Raw genomic sequence first — 24,350 nt, 5'->3', positions numbered from 1 at the left:
GTGTTAATGGTATTTTAACTTTGTTGGTATATTTTCCAGAGTTCGTGTTTTAATGTTCTGTAGTTATCTATGTGTTTTAAATTTCTTGGTAGGTTGTTGAGTTGCGTGGGTATCTGATGTGATCTCACAAAAGAACCGTATGAGTTGTTGAAGGGTGTAGGGATGTAGAGAGTTGTTGTAGGTCGTGTTATACGATATGTGTCTCTGTTGTTCCGATAGGTGATGTTGAAGTAATTCCTTGTTAATGTTATGTAGTGTTTCAGATTTATTATGCTCAGGAATCTGTGTTTCGCCATGTACTGGTCGGATATTGGTTGTTGCGTGCAAGGTGTCCAAATCACTGTTGACAAAATTTTCCTACGTGATATTTCTGATTTTCTTAGATGACTGTTTGATGAATAATAATTTGGAAATTAATTGTTGATAAAAAATTACTAATCAGCTAAACTTAATTACGTTGGGCTATCTTAGCAATGACCTGTGTTTCCCATAAGGATACATGTCAAGAAATGACTAAGAATTTGTGGAAATGGTATTTGCATCCGAGATAGTCCTAAGAAAATTTTTCGCTCGGTTACAAACTAAATTATGCTTTCCAATAAATTGTTCTTATTCAATACTTTACCTAATAGGAAGCAAACAAAATTTGCGGAAGTATCTTCGCAACTAGGCTAGACTGTTGATTTCACATCAATTGCCTCAGTGTCCCATCATGCAAAGCACATTTCCCTTCAGACGTATATTAATATGCATTATGGGAAGGGGATCATCACCCAGACCCGTTTCAACATTTATTGAGGTCTCATCAGTGGAAGCTAGATCTAGAATGATACCAAGGTTGAATTAATGAAAAGTCATATATTAAAATACAGTACTGATGATCAGAGATAGCTGTAAGAAGGATTTTTCCACTTAATTTCTTGGCATGTTTTAATTTGCTTTGTAACTATGTTTGTGATTATAGTCGTGAAAATACTTCACTCACAAACTTTGCTTACACTTGACAAAGGATTAAACAAGAATATGGCAAATACAATTTATCGGATTTGCATCAATAGCGCTAGGCTTCCCAAAAAAAAAAAAAAAAAAAAAAAAAAAAAAAAAAAAAAAACACCGTAATAATTTCAATTCTAGTCGCGGACTACACGAAGATTTTATAATCCTTATCTTCGAACGGTTCCAGAGTTAGTCGATCTCTCACGGGCAATCGAAGTTTTCAATCTATAACGCTAGAAAATCGACCGTGGAACTCACGCTGTTTCAGACAGTGTAATGCATATGAGAGACTTTTGGTGCACGGCATACTGAAATATCGCTTTTATTTTTTAGGTGCTTTTTGCTATGCATAAGTAGCTGTTAGATTTTGTTCTTCCTTTTTTTTCTGTATGCAAATTTTACTGTCGCTGGACAGATTTTAGAGAAACTTGGCATATCGAATTTGTACAGTAATTTCTCGAGCAGTCTGAACTTTGCCTTCATTCGACCATATGAGGAGAACACACGTGAATTAATGTTTTCAAATGAGAAAGTAATAACTTTGCTCTGCTGATTTAATATTTAATGGAATTGGATACTTGAAATCGTATCAAACACAATTTTAGCAGTATTTCTATTATGGGATAAACCTAATCAGACCAGATTTCAGGGGCGAAACATTTCGATATGATAAAACGCTCGGGCCGGATAGAATTTTATGACAGTTAATAAGTGGTATTTCTAATAAAATGTAACCTTCATCTCAGTCTTGTTTCATATCAGACTATTTTAGTTGCGAATCAGTTCTAAATGACAGGAAATTATTTTATAAATGATAACAAATACCTATCTACAGTATCATAAGCCAAAAATGTAAGTAGATACGTCATTTAAAGAAAATGTTATCAAAAAACGGCCCTTTTTATGCTCTCTCAGATTCTTTTCATACTTTTTAAATCCCCCCCCCCCCCGATTAAAAAAAAAACTATTTATGGGATAAGTTGGAGTCGAATGCAGACCATTTAAAAGTAGCAGAAACGCATTTACCACAGATAAACTTCACAACGAAACCACCTAGCTAACTACTTTGTCACGTATACTGAACCTGGTGTTACCATGGTGACACAGATGTCTTACGTCACACCTGCTCAGCTATATACCATTTATTTGCAGATTTCATGAAGCATGACGTCACATCTGACTAAAACAAAACTTGTTTTTAACAGAGAAAAATCAGCCGTAAATTCTCTGAATGCAATCAATATCAGAACTGAAAAAGTAGATGAATTATAGTTTCAAGTGCTATTTTAGAAAAAAACTACTTAAATGTTTTAAAAACAGGTTATGCTAATTTTTTGCATGGCCTTTGGCAATTGTTCATCAAAATAATGGGTTGAATTTGATAAAAGTTTAAATGAACAACACCAACTAGGATTCGTCAGGACAACATAAGATTTCAGTATACGATGCGAGCTTTATGGGATATTTTGGGATTGTGTATGACCTTGATAATATAGTGATGTTGAAACAGCTCATTTCTTGAGAAATATTTCCTCAAGAAATAAGGGTAACCGCCTTATCCTCGTTACTACTTCCAAACTATTACGTTCGCATTCTTTAACTGATTTTAAAAAAAATGTGGTGTGTGTGTGTGTGCGCGCAGTCCAAGAGACAATGTAGGAAATTGATGTCACTTCTAGCGCAACCAAATATAAAAACGGATTGAATGATAACGAAATAAAATAAACTTATGAATTCAATAAAGTAATCAGTACGAAAACGGAAAAAAATAGTTTTTTAATAACATCAGATTAATATATCGCTGATATTAAATCTCCATCCCCTGTTTATGGGAGGCTTGAAGCGAGTTCAAAAAAATTCCTTATTTGATCTCTTTGACTAAATGTTCTAAGTTGCAAAGAATAGAGTTAACAGATCTTACACATCGGTGGAAGATTCCTCTAGGAAACTCATGTTTATCCTTCCCCATCTCTATCTCCGTAAAACGACCAGACTTTGATCGCTGTGACTTTCTTCTAAACCAGTAGCGGCTCGTGGCTTGAAATCGTGGGGGCGCTGCAACTTTCGAAATATACATACACACTGTAAGTACAGTGTGTATGTATATTTCGCATCTCACTATGACATGCATATGTCATAGTGAGATGCGAGCTTAGCAATATTGCGCCCGTAACAATATGACACTGTGGTAAACACAGTGCTACTAGCGTCCTTCGCCCTCCTAAGTGCTGCAAGATGGATTTTTTATTATTTTTTATAGAAAATAAGAGAATTGTATAGGATTGTTGATGATAAAATTAAATATTACCAGCAAATATAAATAAATTAATAAATATATTTATATATCGAGAAAAATTGGGGGTGCTGCAGTTCCGCAGTGCCTATGCACGAGCTGCCTTTGTTCTAAACAACCACAACCAGCCACACACAGTCAAATTCCTTTAAGAAAATAATTAAAATAGTCTCGTTTTTTTTAATTACCTGGTTTTTTTTAAAGAAATTTAGTTTGCGTGCAAAATATTAAAATCCGAAAGAAATTCTATCATTCCAAATAAATAATTTTGCAAATCTGTTTTTTTTTTTTCCTCAGTGTAGTGGGGAAAGAGTTTACTAACCATGCAAGAAACAACTATTCTTTGTAGAATCACCGAGTCAAAGAATAAGCTCAGTCTGTGATTTGGTACCTCATTGCATTCCGCTAATTAGTTAATAAGATTAATTAGATCGCCTAATTTATTACGATTAAGGTTTCACGGATAATTTGTTACTTGAAATTGTCATTTGTTCACTGTTTTTAAACTTTCCGCTTGTGTAAGAAGTCCTGATTATATTGAAGTCTATTAGAATTATTTTTTTGTAGATTTTAATTGCAGAAATTTGTCTTTTCAATGCTTCATTGGTGCTTGTTTACAAAACAAATACTTTCGTATTTAGGATTCTTTTCATTGAAATTAACTGCGTCAGAATAACTGATAAAGAGGATTTTCGCACTCTTTTGCCGTTAAAGACAAACAGAAATTGAATAAACTAGCATTTGGTTCAACTCTTACGTGACCAGCGTCTACCTCCGACGTTCTTCATTGACATCGTTCAAGTTTATTTTAAACTAGCGCTGTAACACTGAACGATATTGCATTTCGGCTTTTTTTTCACATTCAGATTTGAATGAATTCAAAAGGATATTTTTGCACAGTTGAAATTAAAGCAATGGCCATCTTATTGCTTACCACTAATAGATAACTAACCTATTTTGTTCTTTGAAGATCTAAGATCATTGATAAATTGCGTTATTTCCACCTTAGCCACCAACAAATGAACTTGTATATTATACAGAGACAAAAGGCATTAAACTGTCTTGAATGTGTAAAAGGATATTATTATTATTATTAGTGGTACACCTTCCATAGAGTTGACAGACTCATTATGGGAGGTTCATTCAACTGACAACATATTTATCATACCGAATCTTAAAGTCCTCAACATTCCTTGCATTACACATCAATGCGTTCCATTCACTAACAGTTCTCCATGTAAAAATTCTACTCATCACACCCTTCACCACACTTTTACTTCCAGGAATGACCTCTGGTTCTTCCTCTCTCACCCTGTACTCTTTTTATAATCCCCTCTGGATTATCCTCTCACTAACTTAAATGTCTCTATCATATCCCCTCTCTTCCTCCTATCCACCAAAGTGCAATCCACATTGCTTCAACCTCTCTCCATAGCCAGCATCCCAAACTCCTGATATTGTCTTAGTCACTCATCTCTGGACCCTCTCCAACGTCTCCACATCACATTGAAAACCAGGTGACCAGATCTGAGCACAATAGTCTTAAGTGTGGTCTGACCAGTGCCTTATACAGTGGCATAACGACTTCCATATTCTTGCATGTTAGAGAACTTCTTATCATAGCAGCACTATGATGTGCAGCCTTTGTAACACTAGCAATATGCCCTTGCAATTTCAGTCGACTGTCAACCATCACTCCCAGATAGCTTTCAGGGTATTGCAAATACGTGTTAAGGGAATATCATTCAAGATGAAAAGAACTGCGAATGAAATCATAGCCATCTTAATAGTTCACTCTTCAAGTTTTATCTGTAGTAATCTGTGGATAAATTCTTTACTTTGTACAAAAATAAAAGCTTTAACCCCATTTTTTTCTTACTAACCTGAATTACATTCTTTCAGACCCTCCCATAACCTATGTAAGCCTTTGGATAATTGTCACCCACCCTACGGATTGTAACTGACATTCTTCACTATGTACGTGGTTCACATATCTTCATGAATAATCTTCCAACCGCTTGAGTTAAAGGAAAAACTTTATCACAGCCCAGTTCTCCACCTTCTGCATGTTACACATTGTCGCCTGTAGCAATAGAAAGAGATATGATAGAATGACGAAATGTTTTTAACACCAGACATACATCATGTCATACAACAAATTTATCTGCTGCGATCAGCTCATCTAGGTCAGGAGAATTACGTTTTGAACTTCCTTCTCGAACCATGAGGAATGAATGTCGTGCGCATACTCACAAACATTTCCTGTCATATCGTAATGAATGTCGTTATTCTAACAACGAAGCTGTTTACGCAGATATTTAATTCTCAAGCCAGGCTACGGCTTCTTTGAAAATTGCACGAATTAGTCTTTTCCTGGAGAACCTTGACAACCTCCATACGCGAACATATTAAGTTCTCTTCACCTTGTTTACATTCGACAAATGTATGCCACATTTTCCACGCACCATTAAACGCTTTAATTGAAATGACTGCAAAAGTCCGCTGTCAATGAAACGCAGAATAGTTTTCAGGTTCTTCCGGACGTCGGTTTAACTCGTAGTCGGTAAGTAAATTCACTTAGCGAATCTTTCGGCTAAAATATCATTTAACTTTATCAGTGTAGCTTACCTTTTCGTAAATGTAGTAGAATGGTTAAATGAGTGTCTGTTTGAGTTAGAATTATGCCTTCTTTAGTATATTCAACAGAAATAAGTCGATCGAACTTCATAAAGCACAGCCCTATTTGTTTCCCACACGTTTTTATCCTTGACGAGATATATCGGAATTTCCAACTTATAATCAAAAAGGCTATTACAAGAGGGCTCGGTAATTAACGAATGATGGGGAATTTAATTAATTCTAGCACCCCGTACTTCGCAAATCTAATTAATTCTTCACGGCTTCCTTTCGTTTTAATGTATTTATTTATCAGTATGCCTGTAGATATAGTCGGCGTTTCAATCTTATTGCAAGGGAAATTATCAATTTCATAATGAAGAACTATCGATGGGAAATGATTTTTTTTAGGTTTTAACAGTTAAAAAATGCAGTTAGCTGGAACAAACTTCTGAAACTCATTTTAGGAAATTTTTAGCGCCAAGGCAGTCGACAAAAATATTATTTACACGGTAGCTCCACCCAAATTTCACCTTGCAAGCAAATTTTTATGTATTCTCGTTCCTACTTTTTTTCCTGTTTTGTTAGACGGAAACCCAATCTTCCTACTATACTGGCTAACTCATCTGCACTTAAAAAAATCCCAACAATTCTAGGCGATGAAATGCATCTTCCTACTAAAGACATTCATGGACATCCCCCAATGCGGGATTCAAATCCGCAAGTTGTTGATTGGAGAACGGGTACTCTAGCCATTCGGCCAACATAATGATAGAATTACAGTTGATATATTTCAACTGTTCTGTATTTATTATGGGTTTTAAATTCGCGCTTCTCGATAATGAGCAGTTATGTGTACATTTATCCACCAAAATGATTTATAACAATGGAATCCTTTGTGACACAAAGTCCGAAATTTGACGGTCTTTGAGTTGCGCATTGAATTGAAGATTATTTTCACTGTGAAGACAAAGAAAGACTGTTCGAAAGAATGGAGTAGGCAATAGTCGAACTTTCACTTCCAATAGTTCCAGAAAAAGCGAAGCTAGTATGCCCTTGAAAGGTCGATTTCTCCTTTCTGTAGTTTCGCCGATGGAAAAAAAGCGTCTATAATTTAAAGCCTTCCATAGGATTCTTGCTCAGGCTTTTCTTTCTCCCTCAGTCTGTATGGAAAGTTATTATTGAAGAGAGTCCAGAAATTGTAGATAAAACCAATTCCCTCTGAATATATTATTACCAATAAATAAAAGTAATTATTATTATTATTATGTGACATCTCCAGGGAGTCCAAAAACTCGTCGATGGAGAGTGCCAACAACATCGAAAGATTGTCCCTTCCAACTACTAACCGCGCTCAAACTTGCTTAACTTTTTGCGTGAGCCATTAGTAGCAGAGGCTCTACCAATCGACCAACCAAAAGAATATATACTAATGATTTTTCTGTAAATAAAAACAAATTCACTAATTCCTTTTATTCCCAAAGCGAGTACGGACAGCTCACCCTAGCCTTAATTTTCTCTTCAACTATCACGAGTGGTTAAACTCATATATATATATATATATATATATATATATATACATACATACACACACACACACACACACACACACTTGTGTAAGTAATACTGAAGAAAATGCGCTTAAGTGGTTCTTCAATTTGGCATTATAAAGCTACAGAAATATATGATATTATAAATCCCTTTGCCATGGGAGTTGCCTAAATATAGCACTACTCAACAGACACGAACTCTGCCCAGAAGCTTTTTTTATTCGCCTTTTATTAGTGCTTTTCATAAAGGTATCACTAGCAGGCCACTGATACCTTTTCATAAAGGTATCAGTGGCCTGCTAGCTGTTTCGAGCTGCTACAACAGCTCGAAACAGCCTGAACGAAACCTTCAGGCAAAACCACTGAAAAAGAATGAACATACTTCTCATTAGCGGTTATCTTTCAGATGCTGTCATACCAGTGCAACTTTTAAATCGCAGATTGTTTTCTCATAAGCTCTCTAGTCAATTTGGAACCGTTTTCAATTTTAAATCCAATTATTTGACAATGAAATAATGATGAACTTATAGTGACGGCTATTTCTATCATATATGTTTGTGTTTATTCTTTGCCAATTTACTAGTTATACCTATAATAAACATAAGATTTCATTTTTAAAATATAATATACATTTATATTAAATTTAAATTTTATTTTTTTATTGCAGTAAACCTCATGGATTGCACTGAGAACGAGAGTATGGCAGGCATTCATCGAAGCTTCTGACACCAGTGAGGATGACCTTTTGGTAATCCAGCAGTATGATTTGAACTTCCAACATGGCATCAGCGCTGAAGAAGTTCTTTAAGCCATCGGAAAGACTCAGCGACGAAGGAGGGAGGAAAAACGGTGGGTCTGAATCCCCTAGTCACCAGTCGGCAGCCTTGCGTTTCTTCGGACACTGTTCTAGTCCTAGGGGATCTAGACGGGATGCTAAAATTAGCCCTGCAGATGGCGCTCACGCAGCAGGAAAAGGTGGTTGCAACAATTCTCCAAGTCGGGGAGTGCTGTTCAAGTCCAAGTCGTCTTCCAGAAGTTCGAGTGTTGTTTCCGACAGCGTGGTGAAGCACAGCCAGACGGTGCGAACCCGAAGACTAATGAAGGAGTACCAGGAAATAAACAAACATGCTCGGAATACCGACCGACCGCCATTCACCGTAGAGCTAGCGGACGACAACTTATTCGAGTGGAACATCAAGTTGTACCAGATTGACCCCGAATCGGACTTCTACCGTGATATGCAAGAGACAGGGACCCGTTGCGTCCTTTTGAACTTGACCTTTCCGGACAATTTCCCCTTCTCTCCGCCTTTCATGCGTGTGATTTCACCACACATCGAAAAGGGGTTCGTCATGGAAGGTGGCGCCATCTGTATGGAACTTCTAACACCAAGAGGATGGGCCAGCGCTTACACTGTCGAAGCCGTGGTCATGCAGTTTGCTGCCAGTCTCGTGAAGGGACAAGGGAGGATCGCTCGGAAGTGCAAAAGTGGTAAAGAGTTCAGTCGGAAATCTGCCGAAGCATCCTTTCGAAGTCTTGTTAAAACGCACGAGAAATATGGTTGGGTTACCCCACCGCTTGCAGATGGATAAAAAAAATAAAAAATAAAATAAAGAGAACGTCCTAAATTTCCGGTAAGTTTTCTAATAAAATTAATAATTGACGTTAACACCGTCGCACATTGATCGAATAAGAACTGCATAAAGATCCCTAAATGGTGTCGTATTTTTTGAAGGGAGATAGCCATGACTCCCACCCACGAAAAGTTGTAAGTCTCTCGAAGGGCAAGGGATTATATTTTATTAATTATTTTTTTAAAATTTTTATTTTATAACCCGGAAGGCCTGCCGTTGTATGGACTAAACATGGAACGTTTTTCCTCGCTCCGAAAGATACTCGCAATCGTCTATCCCCGTAATGGGTACGTTAATGATGAGGGCCAACTAGGCCTGCAATTATGAAAAATCTTTTTTATACTAATCGAAATTTTTCGTTTCTTTTTTCTTTAATACGTGAAGTTTAAAAGTTCCGAGTAATTCACGTTGACTTCGTTATATTGACTACTATGCTTGGAAATCATAAGTTAGTAATTAAATTGTCCTTTGCATCTAGCAATTTGAGAATTTTTAAGATATTTTAAAAAGGTACCGTTCTTCAATGCTAATCTGAAATATTTTTCCAATAAATTATTTCACTAGTTGGAAATATCCGCATTTGAATTCGGTTTAGCGGATGAGAAGACCCAGTGATGTCCATAACAATTTGCATACCAGGATACCGCTATCTTGTCCTGATTCTGTGCAAGCTAATTGGCTGAAAACGGGGTGGGTGGGTGGGTGGTATAATGTTTTGACTCATAAGTGTGTGTGTATAATGTGTAAATGTAAAAGTAGTTATAACTTAAGTTCATTTCTAAATAAAACGAATCCTAACAAACAGGTGAACTATTCTGGTAAATTTAGAGAAACTTAAGCAAATTAGAATAGTAATTAACGTTTTTTTTAAAAAAAAGTTTCTTTTTTTTTTTACCTGTTTTTCTGATAGAGTATACAGTCTTTGAATATTGCTAAAAGTAATTACAATTCACGTTTAAAGCATTTTCTATGAATTGTATTAATTAAACAGTAACCAGAACATCAACTAACCGAGTACTAGGCAGGATTAATAGTCAACGTTTCTGTCTCACTTGTGAAGGCAAAGAAACCTTCATTGCTTCGGGAAAACACCAAATTAGTATTGAGAAGTTTTAAATGTGGACTATTGTTCAGAGGAGAATAAAGAAAATTTCATCTTTGCCTTCCTCCTATTTTCGTATTTCCAAAATCGATTTCGTTGTCAGTGAGACCCCTCCGGTTGGAATTATGATATTTCAGCTACTTTTGCTTTTGCGCAAATTTCCCTTGACAGTTTGTATTATAAATCCCATCTTTGCCTTTGTGATATTTTTAGCCTAACATAAGAATGATAGTCAGCATAGAAAGATAAATTCGTTGATTTTAAAATAATAACGTGAGTGAGAGAGAGAGTTACTTTTTTTTTTACATCATCAGAGACTAGGATAGTTCCTTATACCTGTGTTTCAAGAATGTTACCTTCGGCTTTCCTATAATGTATTTTAAGAGATCCGGAGTTATACAAGAATTGAGAATTTTCATTTTATTTTTGTATTTTAATAACAAAAATTTAATATTTTATCTTTTTATTATATATATTCAAAATTATTAGCAGTATTGAATTGCTGACTTAACATATATCAAACACTCGAAACTAGAATTCCCAGCTCAGTACTAATTAAATTGTAAATCCATTGACCTTTGTATTTTGATGCACTGGTGTTGATGTAAGTTCAATTTTTGTTGCCGGTTGCAATTGTGAGCAGAATAGCTTCTGAGAAGTTTGTGCAGCTGTAGATACGCACTGCTCAATTCAGTTAATTGATTGACGTCATTTTTCATTTAAGTTATTTTGTGCTGTATTCTGAAGCGAGAATTAAATTAGATATTGATCCATTATTGTGGATAAATGAGTAAAAACGAATCATTGATAAAACAGACAAATGTCTGTGGTGTCAGGAATAATAATAATAATGCCTCAGTTTGTCGTGACTCATTCTGGAAAGGGAATATTAGGATGAAGTCATACGAATACACATAACAAAGGTTCTGAAGATAAAACCAGAAGCCATAATGTCTGTTTTGTTACCATCAGATAGGAAATGAATGTAAAATAACCAAACTGCGTTACATCCTTGGGGAGGAAAACAACGCGAAGAACACGAGAAAAAACTGTCTTGATAAACTGCCAAAATAGCTCATTCAGAATCAATTAACAATATTTGGCTACGATAACAAAAGTCTTTGATATTGCAACTGTGAATTGTGGAAACCATACACCATTGCGGATATTAATTGATTAAAATTAGTCAGTTTAGATCTTCACATTGAATAAAACCACAAAAGATTTAAATTCATTGTCAAAGGACACGAATCGAGTGTGTGTCCGAAGAAATCTTCATAAAAGGCCACTCAATTTCAAGATTACGCTAATCATGCTTTGCTTGCATTCATTCGTTCTGGTTCGAGAGTTTTACTGTTATATCATGCATTGTCCACACACGCACACACACACATATTGATAATTAACATTATTATTTATAGTATTTAATGATGTCCTTGAAATACTATATGATAATCGCTATTGAAATCAAAAACAATTTCTTTTTATTCAAGAATTAAAAGTTAACGTCCGAGATTATATTAATCTCGCAATCTAATCTAGTAATAATCCAATTCATTGAACAGGTATCTAATCGGATTTTATATACATTCAGTTTCGATTTGAATAGCGTTGTTAACTCCAGTTAAACAAGATTTTGCTTTAACTCCAACGTTGTGTGCAAGCTTTCATCGTCCAGGACACTTTGAATGAATTTTGTTCCCTGTAACCAAAGACAATTTCTAGAACGCTTTCAAGTAGGACCAAGTTAACGGACCTTAGATGGTGCTGATGTTTTGTTTTTTCTAATTTGCGTTTCCCTTCCAGCAAAACTGGCAAATCATTCCAAAAATGAACCGACAATAGCGAACTGAAGCAGTAGTTAAAAGTCTCATATTATGATGAGAGTTGGTCTTAGACAAATATGCTGACTAATGGAAGCTTCACAGTGATAAGGCGGCCTACCAGCTAAAGTCGTGCTAGGATTTGATAATAAACGCATGATCCCTGAATATACATGTTCACTGAATTAGCTTGACATTAGGAAACTCCCACTTCCTCGATTTGCATATTCTGCGCGAATATGTGATATCCACATCGCGTACGGCTGCTATAAATGGGCACACACTGTACGTAATCAGTAAACCACATTTGCCACTAATGAGGGAAACGTGGCTACCTAAGCCAGTTTGACTGAGGGCAGATAACTGGGACCCAGGGGGAGGGCAGGTGACAGTATTTCGGAAATAGCTGCACTTGTTGGTTGCTCTCGTACTAGTGTATCAAGGCTGTACCAGGACTGGATTAACCATGAACACACATCCAGAAGGGCCCGCATTGGTCAGCCACGCGACGTTGATCCCAGAGGTGAGCGTCGGATGTCACAACTGGTATCTCAGCAACGACGTGTAACAGTCACACAACTCACCCACCAGTACAACAGTCGGACAGTTCGACACATCCTCAGACCAACAAGGGTTGGTCTGAGACCAACAATCCACGATAATGGCTAGAGGGAGCTGTTAGCCTCCATCTCCAATCTTATTTGCAGGCAGTCTACCCCGACCACAGTGTCAGCTTTCAACAGACAACACACCTTGGCATCGGGTTCGTATAATTACTGAGTGGCTGGAGGAGCACGACAACGAATTCATCTCACCTTGTGGAATTTGTTCCTTCGCGTCTGCGAGCCCTGATTGCACAGAGAGGTGGATCAAGACGGTATTAGTTGAGTGTTCCTAATGCGAAGCTAACTGAGCGTATAAATTCATCTGAAAGGTACTGCCAGCGGTAGTCTTAATGCTATTATGGAGACGTATGCAGAAGAAATATTTTTGGCTGATTTCACAAAAATAATTTAGGCAGGTCCACTAAATGATTAATATGAATCATAAGTACACCGATTACTTGGAAATACATTTAACATGAAGTTTGCAATGTTAAGATGCAACTTTCTTCAACTGTCATAAACATTACTTGGTGATATTTCCTATTGCTAATTCACGGGTTAATATCATTGGCATCGAAATTTATATTATTACACCTTGTATTTTCGTGCCCATTTCTATTTATTTCATTATATTAATGTTTAGCACATTTATAAAGATGGATTATTATAAATAATGCATTTCAAGACTGTCTCAGATGGAAGTTTATTGATCCTCCTTACTATAAATTACAGCCATCAGAATTTCCTTGACACACAGTAGACTCCTTATGGAACAAAGAGTAACATTTTTTCTTCAGACAGAAGATTAATGTTGCCTTCCTTTCTTATATAAAAAAGTCTCACTGAAATAAATTTGTTTATCAACATCAAAGTTTATAAACCGAAGATGGATTTTTCCATAAAAACAAATGATCGTGTGGATATTTTTTCTCTTTGTTTCTTTGTGCTCTATAAATAACTAAAACTTAGCCTAGAGGATATTTATCTTAGCTTCGTGGTAGCATTCACGCGATAATCTAAAGTTTGCCATTAATAAGTAAGGGGAGTGGTAAGAGGCTATGTCAGGACTAGTTAGAAAGTTTTTCTTTCTATAGACCTATTTTTTTTATTCGAACAGCTGTTTACAGAACAAACAAACGTATCAGCCTGTCTATTTATTGAGAGCTTTTTTGTTCCTTCTCTCTGTACATCGACTTAGGACTGTAAAGACAACTCTTAATTTTTTGAATAACTGTGTTTGTATTTTTTATGTATTTGTTCATCCCGGCCTTCACTTGCAGGCCTTTTTTGATTATTCCTTTAGCTTTTCCAATCTTATGTTCTCTTTTATGCATATTGGCTATTTCAAATACATACATGCCTTCTGTTGGAAGTTTTTTTTCCCACTCGGTTAGACTATAATAAATTTAGTTTATTCCTTTATCCAAGTGTAAGCAAACAAAGTCTACGGCTGAAGTATCTTCAGGACTGAGGCAACTCGTGGTAAAGATGAGCCAAGCTCTCATCACTTCTTGTCTCCGTATCTCCCATATTGCAAAGCACATCTTCTTGCAGACATGTATAATGCTATGCATTAAGGGAAGGGCCACTACCCAGACCGGTTACGACCTTTGTCAATGGGAGCCAGACCCAGAGGTGGTGGAAGCAATGGAGAAGTCATATTTACCTATAGGAGTTGCCAAAAGGTGTCTCACTTTATTATTAAATTACTCTGGATTTAAATCCAGAGTAATTTAAATCTAAACTCTCTAAATCCAGAGTAGTTTAATAATAAGGTGAAGCACCTTTTGGCAACTCGTATAGGTAAATATGACTTCTCCGTTGCTTGCACCTTGGTATCACCACCTCCGGATCTGGCTCCCACTGACGAGACCTCAATAAAAGTCGAAACCGGTCTGGGTAGTGACCCTTCCCTTAATGCATAGCATTCTACATATCCGCAAGGAGATGTGCTTTGCATTATGGGAGATACTGAAGAGAAGGAGTGATGGGAGCTTGGTCCACCTTTACCACGAGTTACCTCAGTCCTGAAGATACTTCAGGCGCAGACTTTGTTTGCTTACACTTGGATAAAGGATTAAACTAAATTTATTATACATGCCTTCTGTTATGCAGATGCTTTCTTCCAAATTCAAGATCACACATCTGGGCAGTGGCACATATATAAGCTCATATGCCTAAATTTTAGCGCTGATAACGCTTCCAAAACAAGGAATGAAGATATAAGAAAAGAAACAAAAGTGTTGGATATAGAAATGAATAGGACATATTGCACAGATTAAAAGCGATAGATGGACAAAGACGATCACCAGTGGCATCCTTACGAAAGACGACGAATGCCAGGACTGCCAGAGAAGATGGAAGGATGACCTAGTGGAGATGGTTGGAGAATGTTGACACCCGATAACAAAAAACGTTTTCAACAAAGAAAAACAATGGGGAAGGCATGTAACTAACGGTGGTTATAAAAAGGGCTTAGAAGAAAAATGTTTCAGAATAAAGTGGATTTTAGGACATATTCCATGCTAAAAGTTGCTTTTAAACATGGATGACTCCTATTCAAATAATTGAGCCTCCGTAGCCCAGTCGGTATAGAAGAAGCCCTTTGGTCGGAAAGACCTGGGCTCGATTCCCATCTATGACGTGAGGCTTTATCTGGTCTCTTTGGACTAAAGGTGAGTTAGCCAGTCCTCATACGGTGGTAGAGAGTTTTTTCACCCAGAAACTCGGGTTTTTCGTCCCTCAGAACAGGCAAACCGGCCCGTGAACACACGGATTTACAGTCATAAAATATATATTTAATCCCTCATTAGGAAGGATCAACCACTCCTAACGGATGGATAGGAACTGGGGGAACCCATACGAATAAATGAAATTCAAATCATTAAACAAAAATCACTAGGGGGCAGGTCGTTTATTTCTTTCCCAGTTTTAAAATCCTGAGGCCACTATCCATCTCTTCTTAAAGTTATTCAAATCATTTGATTCAAGTATGTTTATATTTTACTTGGGGATTTCAAGTTTGAATTTATTTCTAAGCATTTTGAATATCCAAACTGACCAGGATCGTAGGCTTTCATATTCTACGTTATCCAGCTAGTATCGATAGTGCATTGAATTCCTGCTATATCTCATTCGAATAATTCAACTCAAATGGCATTTCCATCCTGCAGAGATCCACTTAACTCATCGTGTGGCCAGTGATTGTTTCAAAACTCCGGTGTATTTAAACATTTCCATGAAATCCAAATTAACATGAAGTTTCGTGATAATGATACTAGCTATCGCAGTCATGCATTTTATGACCCGCAAAGTTATTTATAAAAATATGTCGTTTGGAAAGGTTTGCATTTACTTGGTTGGTTCGTCTCATTACTAGATGGTAGCTCCCACTTGGACTGATTCGTTGAAGACTCAAAATAACCAAACCTTCCATTGACTTTCAAAATATTTTTAATTAAAAAGAAAACTCGATTGCCTTCATTCTCCATCGGGAGTAGGCAACACGTTTTAATCCTGGCCCCCTTTTTGGAGAGGGGAGGAATTAGTAGATAGTAGGTCTCCACTTCTCACCATCACCGAGGATGAGTGCATTAATACTGCGTGATAGATAAGATGCACTTTTTCCTAATGCTAATTAATGTTTACCTGGGTCCATGAAACAAACTCTAGTTTCTAACCGGAAGACAAAAAACATATTAGCCGACAAATACCAGAATTGGAAAAAAAAATCCCAGTAAAAGTTCTTCCAATTTGTTATTAGAATCGTTTTTATAAGATCTTACTGCAGATCCGAGGGTGGTCTGAAAAGTTCTCAGCCTAACAATGAAAAAACGAATTTATAATTTCAAAATTATTTTTATTTTTCAACATAATCTCCCTTAAGACTAATTCATTTATTCCAGCGATGCTCCAGCGCCATCATCCCGTCCCTATAGTGTTCTCAGTAAGATACGCAAAATACCCCTCTACAGCTGCAATCACGTCTTGATTCGAAGAAAAACGCTGACTAGTGAGGAAAAGTTTTAGTTTTGGGAAGAGACAGAAGTCAGAGGAAGCCAAATCTGGGGAACAGGGCGGATGTTCCAACAATTCATAGTGCAGATCCCTTAATTTTTCCATTGCCAAAACACTTTTGTGGGCAGGTGCATTGACCTGATGAAAGATGATTTTTTTTCTGCAAACCGGGTCTTTTCTCACGAATGTTTTTGTCTAGTCTGGTTAAAAGATCGGAATAATATTCCCTGGTTATTGTTTTACCCTTTTCAAGATAATTAATAAACAAAATGCCTTTAGCATCCCAAAACACCGATGCCATGACCTTTCCTGCTGATGGAACCGACTTTGTCTTTTCTAGCGCTGAACAACCGGCTTCTTCCCACTCTTTTGACTGCTGTTTGGATTCTGCTGTGTAATGGTGAATCCAAGTCTCGTCCACTTGCACAAAGTTTTTCCATTTACAATTCTTCATGCAAAATATATCCTACACATTCTTTGGAAATCCCTATAGTCTCAGCAATTTCACCTACTTTGACTCGCCGGTCATCCAATACCATATCGTGCACTTGATCAATGATTTCTGGTGTTGTTACCTTTTTGGGCGTTCTTCAAGGCTGGTACGGCCACGTTTAAAGTTGACAGCCCATTTCTTAATTGTCGAAAACGAAGGAGAAGAGTGCCCATAAGCTTTTATGAACTTTGAATGAACTTTTTCGTTTGACGTTAAACCTTCTTTTACAAACAATTTTATAACCTCATGATCCTCAATTTTATCCATTTCACAGGATACAGACAACACGTTTGCTTTTGACATCTGTATAAAACAAACTACTTGATAGAATGACTTGCAATTTCACATGGATGCTTATGATCGATGTACCAACTTAGAAAAATAAAATAGTGCCGATAGTGTTGCCATCTATGGCTGAGGCCGAGAACTTTTCAGACCACCCTCGTATTGCCATTGAAATTACTACAGAGCCATGCTGGTATTTAATTCTGTTATTATAATAACTTTACTTCCCTGCTGCTTTCCAAATCTGTGCCAGATAATTTCGGAGAAAGGCATTTCCCTTTCTTTCATCTATCGTCTTCCAGATAGAATGCATATTAATGGTTTTCTAGTCACATCCGAAATGTATGCATAATCTATCACATGCATTGTATCAGAAACTGAAAATTTCGTTTTTTTTTTAAGTGACACTTCCATATTTCTTTCTTCTCTGTGTTCCTTGAATGTGTGCCAGTAAATTGTATGTGTATTTTGTAAATTCTGAACACATTTTGAATTTTACCTTATCTGCATGTGTGTGCGTGTGGCGCATAAACTTATATTGACTTCTGATGATTTCCTCGTTTTCGGTTATTTATTATTTACACATCCCATGTGTTTATAATATTTCTCGCTATTGCAGTCTGAAAAGATACGTCTTTGAAATTTTCCCGTATTATGTTTGATGCATTTTCTGTTAACTGAAAGTTAGATTCGGATCCCAGCTATGCATGTTCTACTAGAAACGTACTTCTGTTTTCTGCAAAAACAGTTGAACCCAAGCAATTAACGAACATAATTCCTTGCTTTACTTATTCTCAGTATTAATTTTACATATTGTAAATCACAATGCTGCTGGCAGTACTTTACACTTTACCACACTATTAATGAGTAAATAACGATAGCATTCTCTATGAGATAAAAGGCCATGCAAAAATAAAGAACGAAAAGATAGCGGGATTAAATTTACACAAAGAAGGATATTAATAGAAAATATTATATAGATTAATGAAAATCAATAAGGAACGACCAAGTTTATATATGGAGATGGAAATCTTGTTAAGAGCCAAAGAGAGATTAGGATGATGCGGCTAAAATGGATGAGTGTTAAAGATGAAAAGACTAATGAAATACACTAGAATGAATAGAGTGATGAGAGAGATAATAGGGAAATAGGTCCGCAGAGCTGGTTGAAGTATCAAGGGAGATGGATGGAAAATCCTCAGAGACAGAACGATTGCCTGCTGAATTGATGTGTTTCTGGTAGTTCAGGATTAAAATGGTTGTGTGACATCTTTAGAATGATCTCAAGTCACCTGATCGTTACTTCAAGGGGATTATTGTCCCAGTATAAAGAGGGCTCAAGGAGGAAGGGTAAGAATTATAAATGAATAAAATTATTCTATCACTGTGCAAAGATTTATGAATGGATAACGAGAACAAGGGATACAATGGAAGACAGTCTAAGAGGAGAACGATTTCGGTTTAGACAAAGACCAACTAACTTTGATTTGCTTTTTGCTGTAAGAGAAATAGGGAGAAACTGGAAATTTGGAAAATATCTACTTGTTGTAATTATGGATTTAGAGGGGGAAAATGATTTTATATCGTAGAGAAAATGTACAAATGAACAGTATTAGAATTAGTGGGCACTTCTTTAAAATGAGTGATAAACTTCAAATATTTGATACGTGTACTTTCTAGTGATTGAAGTTTAGATTAGAGTATCGAGAAGGATTTCACTGGGCCAAAGCTTCTTTAATGATGTAATCTACTTTCGGATATTAATCAAAAGCTTACACTGAAGTGTAAGCTTTTGATTAATACAAGTTACTTTTTTGTCCATTTTATCTTAAGCAATAGAAACGTTGAGATTAAAAAAAAAAGAGACATAAGTAGAATACAGGAAACGAGTGCTTTGTAGACAATGCTGAAAAACATGTAATGATAAAAACGGATATTTGCAATCCATGAGACTAGCAGGTGTTGAAATATACTAGCAAGCTTCCGCTTGAAATATTTTGGACATTTAAGAGAATGAAATAATGTTTATGAGGAAAGAATATTTGGAGAACAGAAAGAATTGTAGAGCTGGGTCTGCGTGACCAGACCATTTCTTTTGACGCAGTAGCCGATGAATTACAGTTTCTTTACTGTCTTTTTAAATAAACGAAAAACAGTTCCACACGCACGAAAGGTTGAAGTATATAGCACATTAATATCTTGGATGGGAAAGGTAATCTATTCTAGAGACTGAAGAGGTAAATTTTTTTAAGCAACTTCAGACCTCCCGTCCTGGATGACAATAATATTCATGTACCATATTAGAGACATAAATATGCACGCTTAGATGTAGGTTATGGATTTTTGGCGGCTTCATTCTATCCAAGTTATGAATTATTCATAGAACACGAAAATATTGATTGGAAATATTTGACATTTTACTTGTTTGATGTCAGAAAGTACTATCTTGAAATTTCAATTATCAAAAACACATCAGGATCGTTTTATAATTTATATATATTAGAGTGTATTAAGTTATTAACTCAGTACTCACAACAGCATAGATAATGAGTGAAATCAAAGAGTAAACGTACCTTTCTTCCAAGATAGGCGTCAGAATTGTGCTAAGTCGAGCTAAACAAGTCTAAACGTGTTCCCAGTTGCTAGTTGTCATTGTGTGTCATACAGTCAGGAGTAAACACATCAGCTCTGCTTTCAAATTAACGAACAACTTGCTGTCATCAAATTCTTCGAGGTTTGCACAGTGTAGAGGAAGTGTATAGGCCAAACACAAGTGCTCGAAGTGGTTTGGTTGAAGACTGTTCAGGCCTGACAACTTCGATAACACACAATGTTGAATTAATGCACTCATGTGAGATAAAAAGATGGATTACTATTGCCCAAGGGTTAGACCTCGCTCCAAGTGATTATCACTTTTTATCGGTCTTTTAAAAGGTAGTGCACGGCCATCGATTTTTACATCATGACCAAACCGAAGAAGCAGTCACTACTTGACTGCAAAAAGAATAACCGAAAATTTTATTCTGGTAATTAAGCGATGGAAAAAATAGAAAAGAGGATGTTGTTAAACGACTGGGTCTGATGATTTTGGTTCTCCAGTTTCAGATTTAGTGAATGTAGATGAAATAAAGGGATTGAAGAAAAGGCATGAGCGTTTAGCGGATTTAAATCACGGACACAGAAAATGAACACGAAAAATTTTAAAAATAGATTAAATGGGCCTTCTACACGTCCATGTAACAACTTCCATAGTTGTGTCAATATGGTAATTGTTTGATAAGAATAAACCCAAAATAGAAGGAACTTTTGGTATAATAATCAAGCTCGAAGCATCCAAATATATGAGGTCAGTGATTAATGCTCTCTCCTTTCCTCCTACGCCAAACTCTCTCTTTATTGGCAGGTTGTTGGCTTTTGTTCTAGCGTAACCTTTATACCTTCCTTCAGTTAGTGAATAGCTGCACAATTTTTGACGTTCTTCTCACATTCACCTGGGATTATATTTCCTTGTTTCTCAATGCGCATGTTTCCTTTCACTGCCTGTTGGATAAGTGAGTCAGTAATTGATGACGGGAGTTCCATTAATCTCAATTTATTTCCCTCAATCTCAGCCATTAGTTGGACCTTTTTCGCCATTGCGTAATGTTCCAAAGTCATTCAGCAGTTACGCGAATGTTGAGGATTTGCTACCACTCTCAAGGCAAAGCTCATACTTCAGTTTTTGTTTTTCTGAGTTTCATTAATCACCGACTTGAGTGTTTTGAAGAATAGTTTGTGCTTTGGGAAATGATGTTCTTGTTTTCCTGATTGCACCATCTAAGTAATATCGTAAGAGATAGCGAATGTGGCAATAATACTGAAGTTCTCTGTGTGTGTGTGTGTGTGTGTGTGTGTGTGTGTGTGTGTGTGTGTGTGTGTGTGTGTGTGCGCGCGCGCGCGCTATATATATATATATATATATATATATATATATATATATATATATATATATATATATATATAATTATTCTATGCGCAAAAGTTCAACTTTATTTCTATCTACTTAATGATTTCTACCCGTGGGATCGAAGTAAAAATGGTTGAAATCTGGGAAGACAGTGGGGCTGAAGTATGGATACTGAAGCAATGCAATAATAATTATTTACGAAAAATGTGAAAATGAAAATTTCAAAAATTACAGGCCCATTTGTTTATTGTCAACAGTATATAAAGCGTTTGCAAACAATAAATAATAGAAAAATGCATCGAATATATGCAATTAGAACTTCAGGACGCGTTGTTTACACATAATCATGGCATCATTGATCATTTTTATACTTTTGGACAAATTTTAGAGAAGAGGAGTGAATATAATAAACCTCTGTTTGACCTTTATGGACTTTGACTTTTCACTTTATTACACCCATCTATCCCCAAATCACTAGAAACAGAGAATAGATGAAACAAACATTCAAACCTTGAAATATATACACATATAGGGTGTCCCATAAGTTCCTAGATATTTCAATCATTCATAAAAATTACAAAAACTGGTATATTAGAGTGCGGTTTGCACGAAAGTGAATCGCAAGGAGAGGGATTTTTTATTTTTATTTTTTGGCGGGGAGAAAAAAGTTACTCCAAATTTTCACAGATAGAGGACTCTGTACCACGCATCATTTGCAAATACGTGCAAATGAGAGTTCGATAAAACGCAGGATGTACTGCTGACAGTTAGTAATGAATGCGTGCAAATTCCCAGTCATTGGGGGGGGTAACAGAATTTTTTTTTGTGAAAAGAAAAATTTGTTGCTGTGATGCTTACTTTGGTGGTGTGATGATTACGCACCATGAAAGATGCGGAATGGTGACATTTTTGCCATACCTGTGATTCTTGCAGCTTCCCGTGCACTGCTTACACCGCTTGTTGATTGTGCCACTAGGGCATTCATTTGCGATACCACAACGCTGGTGCGGGCTTCGGATAACACTGGTCTGCATGTACGAGGGCGATCTGACAACTTTCCAGTTTTCTCAAAACGTCGTATTAGAGAATGTAGTCTGTCAGGAGTGATGGGACCGCGACCTTTTTTCATTCTTTTCTGCGTTCGAAACTTTCGTAAAACTTCCGGTATCGATTCCTCCACTTACGCAAGACAACTTTACTAACAATATCTTATCCACCAAAGTAAGCCTCACAGCAACAAATAGGTTAAGCGCCTTCCAAGTATCTTTGGATTTCCTACCCATAATACGGGGATAAGGGGAGGGTTACCGTGTGTTCTATTGGCCAGTCTGCCTGTTCTGAGGAACAAAAAACCCGAGTTTCCGAGTGAAAAAACCCTCACCTCCGTATGAGACCGGCTAACTCACCTTTAGTCGAAAGAGACCAGATAAAGGTTTCTCACGTCTTGGACGGGAATCGAACCCAGATCTTTCCAACCAATGGGCTTCGTCTATACTGACTGAGCTATGGAGGCACTTCCTGTAATTATATATGGCAGTTAAATATGAAATTTAACTATAGTACGGTTCTCAAATTGAAAGTTACCATGGAGACAGGATGACCTCTGGTTTGATAAGAGCAAGAAACGTGTGTGGGAATATTGTCGAATGTGTTATGCATTCTAAACTGGAGGTAGGCTGGCACTGTAAGATAAAACAAAATGTCCTAAATTATTAACAGAATGGAGACTTGTGGATAATAGTACGCAAAGAGGAAGACCCAAGGAAGAAGCATGTCAAGATGAGTTAAGATTTCCTAGATGTATGAGAAACGCTGAAAATAGAATGGAATGGAAAGAATCGGGAGAGATGGACCTTCATCCATCAGTGGATTGATCCAGGATTAGGAAGAAGTATTTCAACATTGCAACGTAATTAGTTGGATATTACATTTCATTGTTTTTTTTTTTTTACTCAAGCCTTTTGTGACAACGCCGATATAAGTTTTGTACGAGACTTTGCTCTGTTTCCGATAATTCTTTTTTTGATATTAATTTCTACAACATTCCATCATTGGAATTTGTTCTACGAATGTGTTGAACTCAAATGGATAAACTGTACGTGTATAATAATAACAACACATCCGATTCTCTAAGTCTATTATATTTTATAACACCCTCTGTCCAAAAAGAAACCGAACTTTTCGAAAATATAAGAAACTAATGGTGCCACCTGTTGTATCGTTTTGTTATCGAAAGCGCCAACCTTCACATTAATGTTGTATCAACTGTTTATGACATTTGTTTCATTAAAAGCCCAGTTATAGTGCCAAGAGTGTGTTTTGACGAACGGTCGCAAAATGAGTTTCAAACAGAGAGCTGCGATTGACTTTTGTGTTAAACTTGGTAAAAGTTTTACCGAAACGCATCAAATGCTTCAAAAAGCATACGGTGATGAATGCGTATCCCGTGGTCAAGTTGACGAGTGGTTTAAGCGATTTCAAAGTGGTCGCAAGACACTTGAGGGCAATGAAAAGCCAGGCTGCCCAAAAACTGGACTGAGCAAAGTTAACATCCAAAAAGTGCCTGATTTCATCAAAGAAAACCCAAAATCATCATTGAGATTGATTGAAGATGAATTGGGGATTCCAAAATCAGCTGTACACAATTTGACCGAGAGTTCGTAAATTGAATTCGCGATTTGTTCCCCACAAGTTGATCGACGACCAAAAAATGTATCGAAGTGAACACTGCAAGGACCTCATTAAAACCGCTCGTAAGCACTTAAACTTCTTTGAAACGATTGTTATTGGTGAAAAGGTGGTGTTTTGAGTATGAGCCCGAAACAGAGTGCTGAGTGGAGACCATCAGAAGAGGCATCCGAAAAAAAGTCTCTTGGAGAAGTCAAAAGTTAAGACAATGCTGATTTGTTTCTGCGATTCCAAGGGCATTATCCACAAAGAATTCGTTCCGCCTGGCAAACGGTCAATGATGAGTTTCATCTCGAAGATTT

The 24,350-nt window shown here is 36.6% G+C and overlaps 1 protein-coding gene across 2 annotated transcripts in view; it reads left to right on the top strand.

Moving 5' to 3' along the window:
• Positions 1-24,350, top strand: part of LOC150097028 (ubiquitin-conjugating enzyme E2Q-like protein 1) — a 163,419-nt gene that overhangs the window by 111,869 nt on the left and 27,200 nt on the right. For both annotated transcript variants that reach the window (XM_090408130.1, XM_090408131.1), the window contains exon 3: positions 8,123-9,089. In XM_090408130.1, the coding sequence (XP_090264256.1) occupies positions 8,235-9,047 (813 nt within the window). In that variant the 5' untranslated portion in view covers positions 8,123-8,234 and the 3' untranslated portion in view covers positions 9,048-9,089. The remainder of the gene's footprint in view (positions 1-8,122; positions 9,090-24,350) is intronic.

Source organism: Typopeltis vanoorti, chromosome 18 (assembly GCF_054136105.1).
Source record: "Typopeltis vanoorti isolate ZY-2024b chromosome 18, IOZ_Tvanoo_1.0, whole genome shotgun sequence".
Lineage (NCBI taxonomy): Eukaryota > Metazoa > Arthropoda > Arachnida > Uropygi > Thelyphonidae > Typopeltis > Typopeltis vanoorti.
The sequence above is the reverse complement of the archived record's forward strand: the minus strand, read 5'-3'. Positions and strand labels throughout refer to the sequence as shown.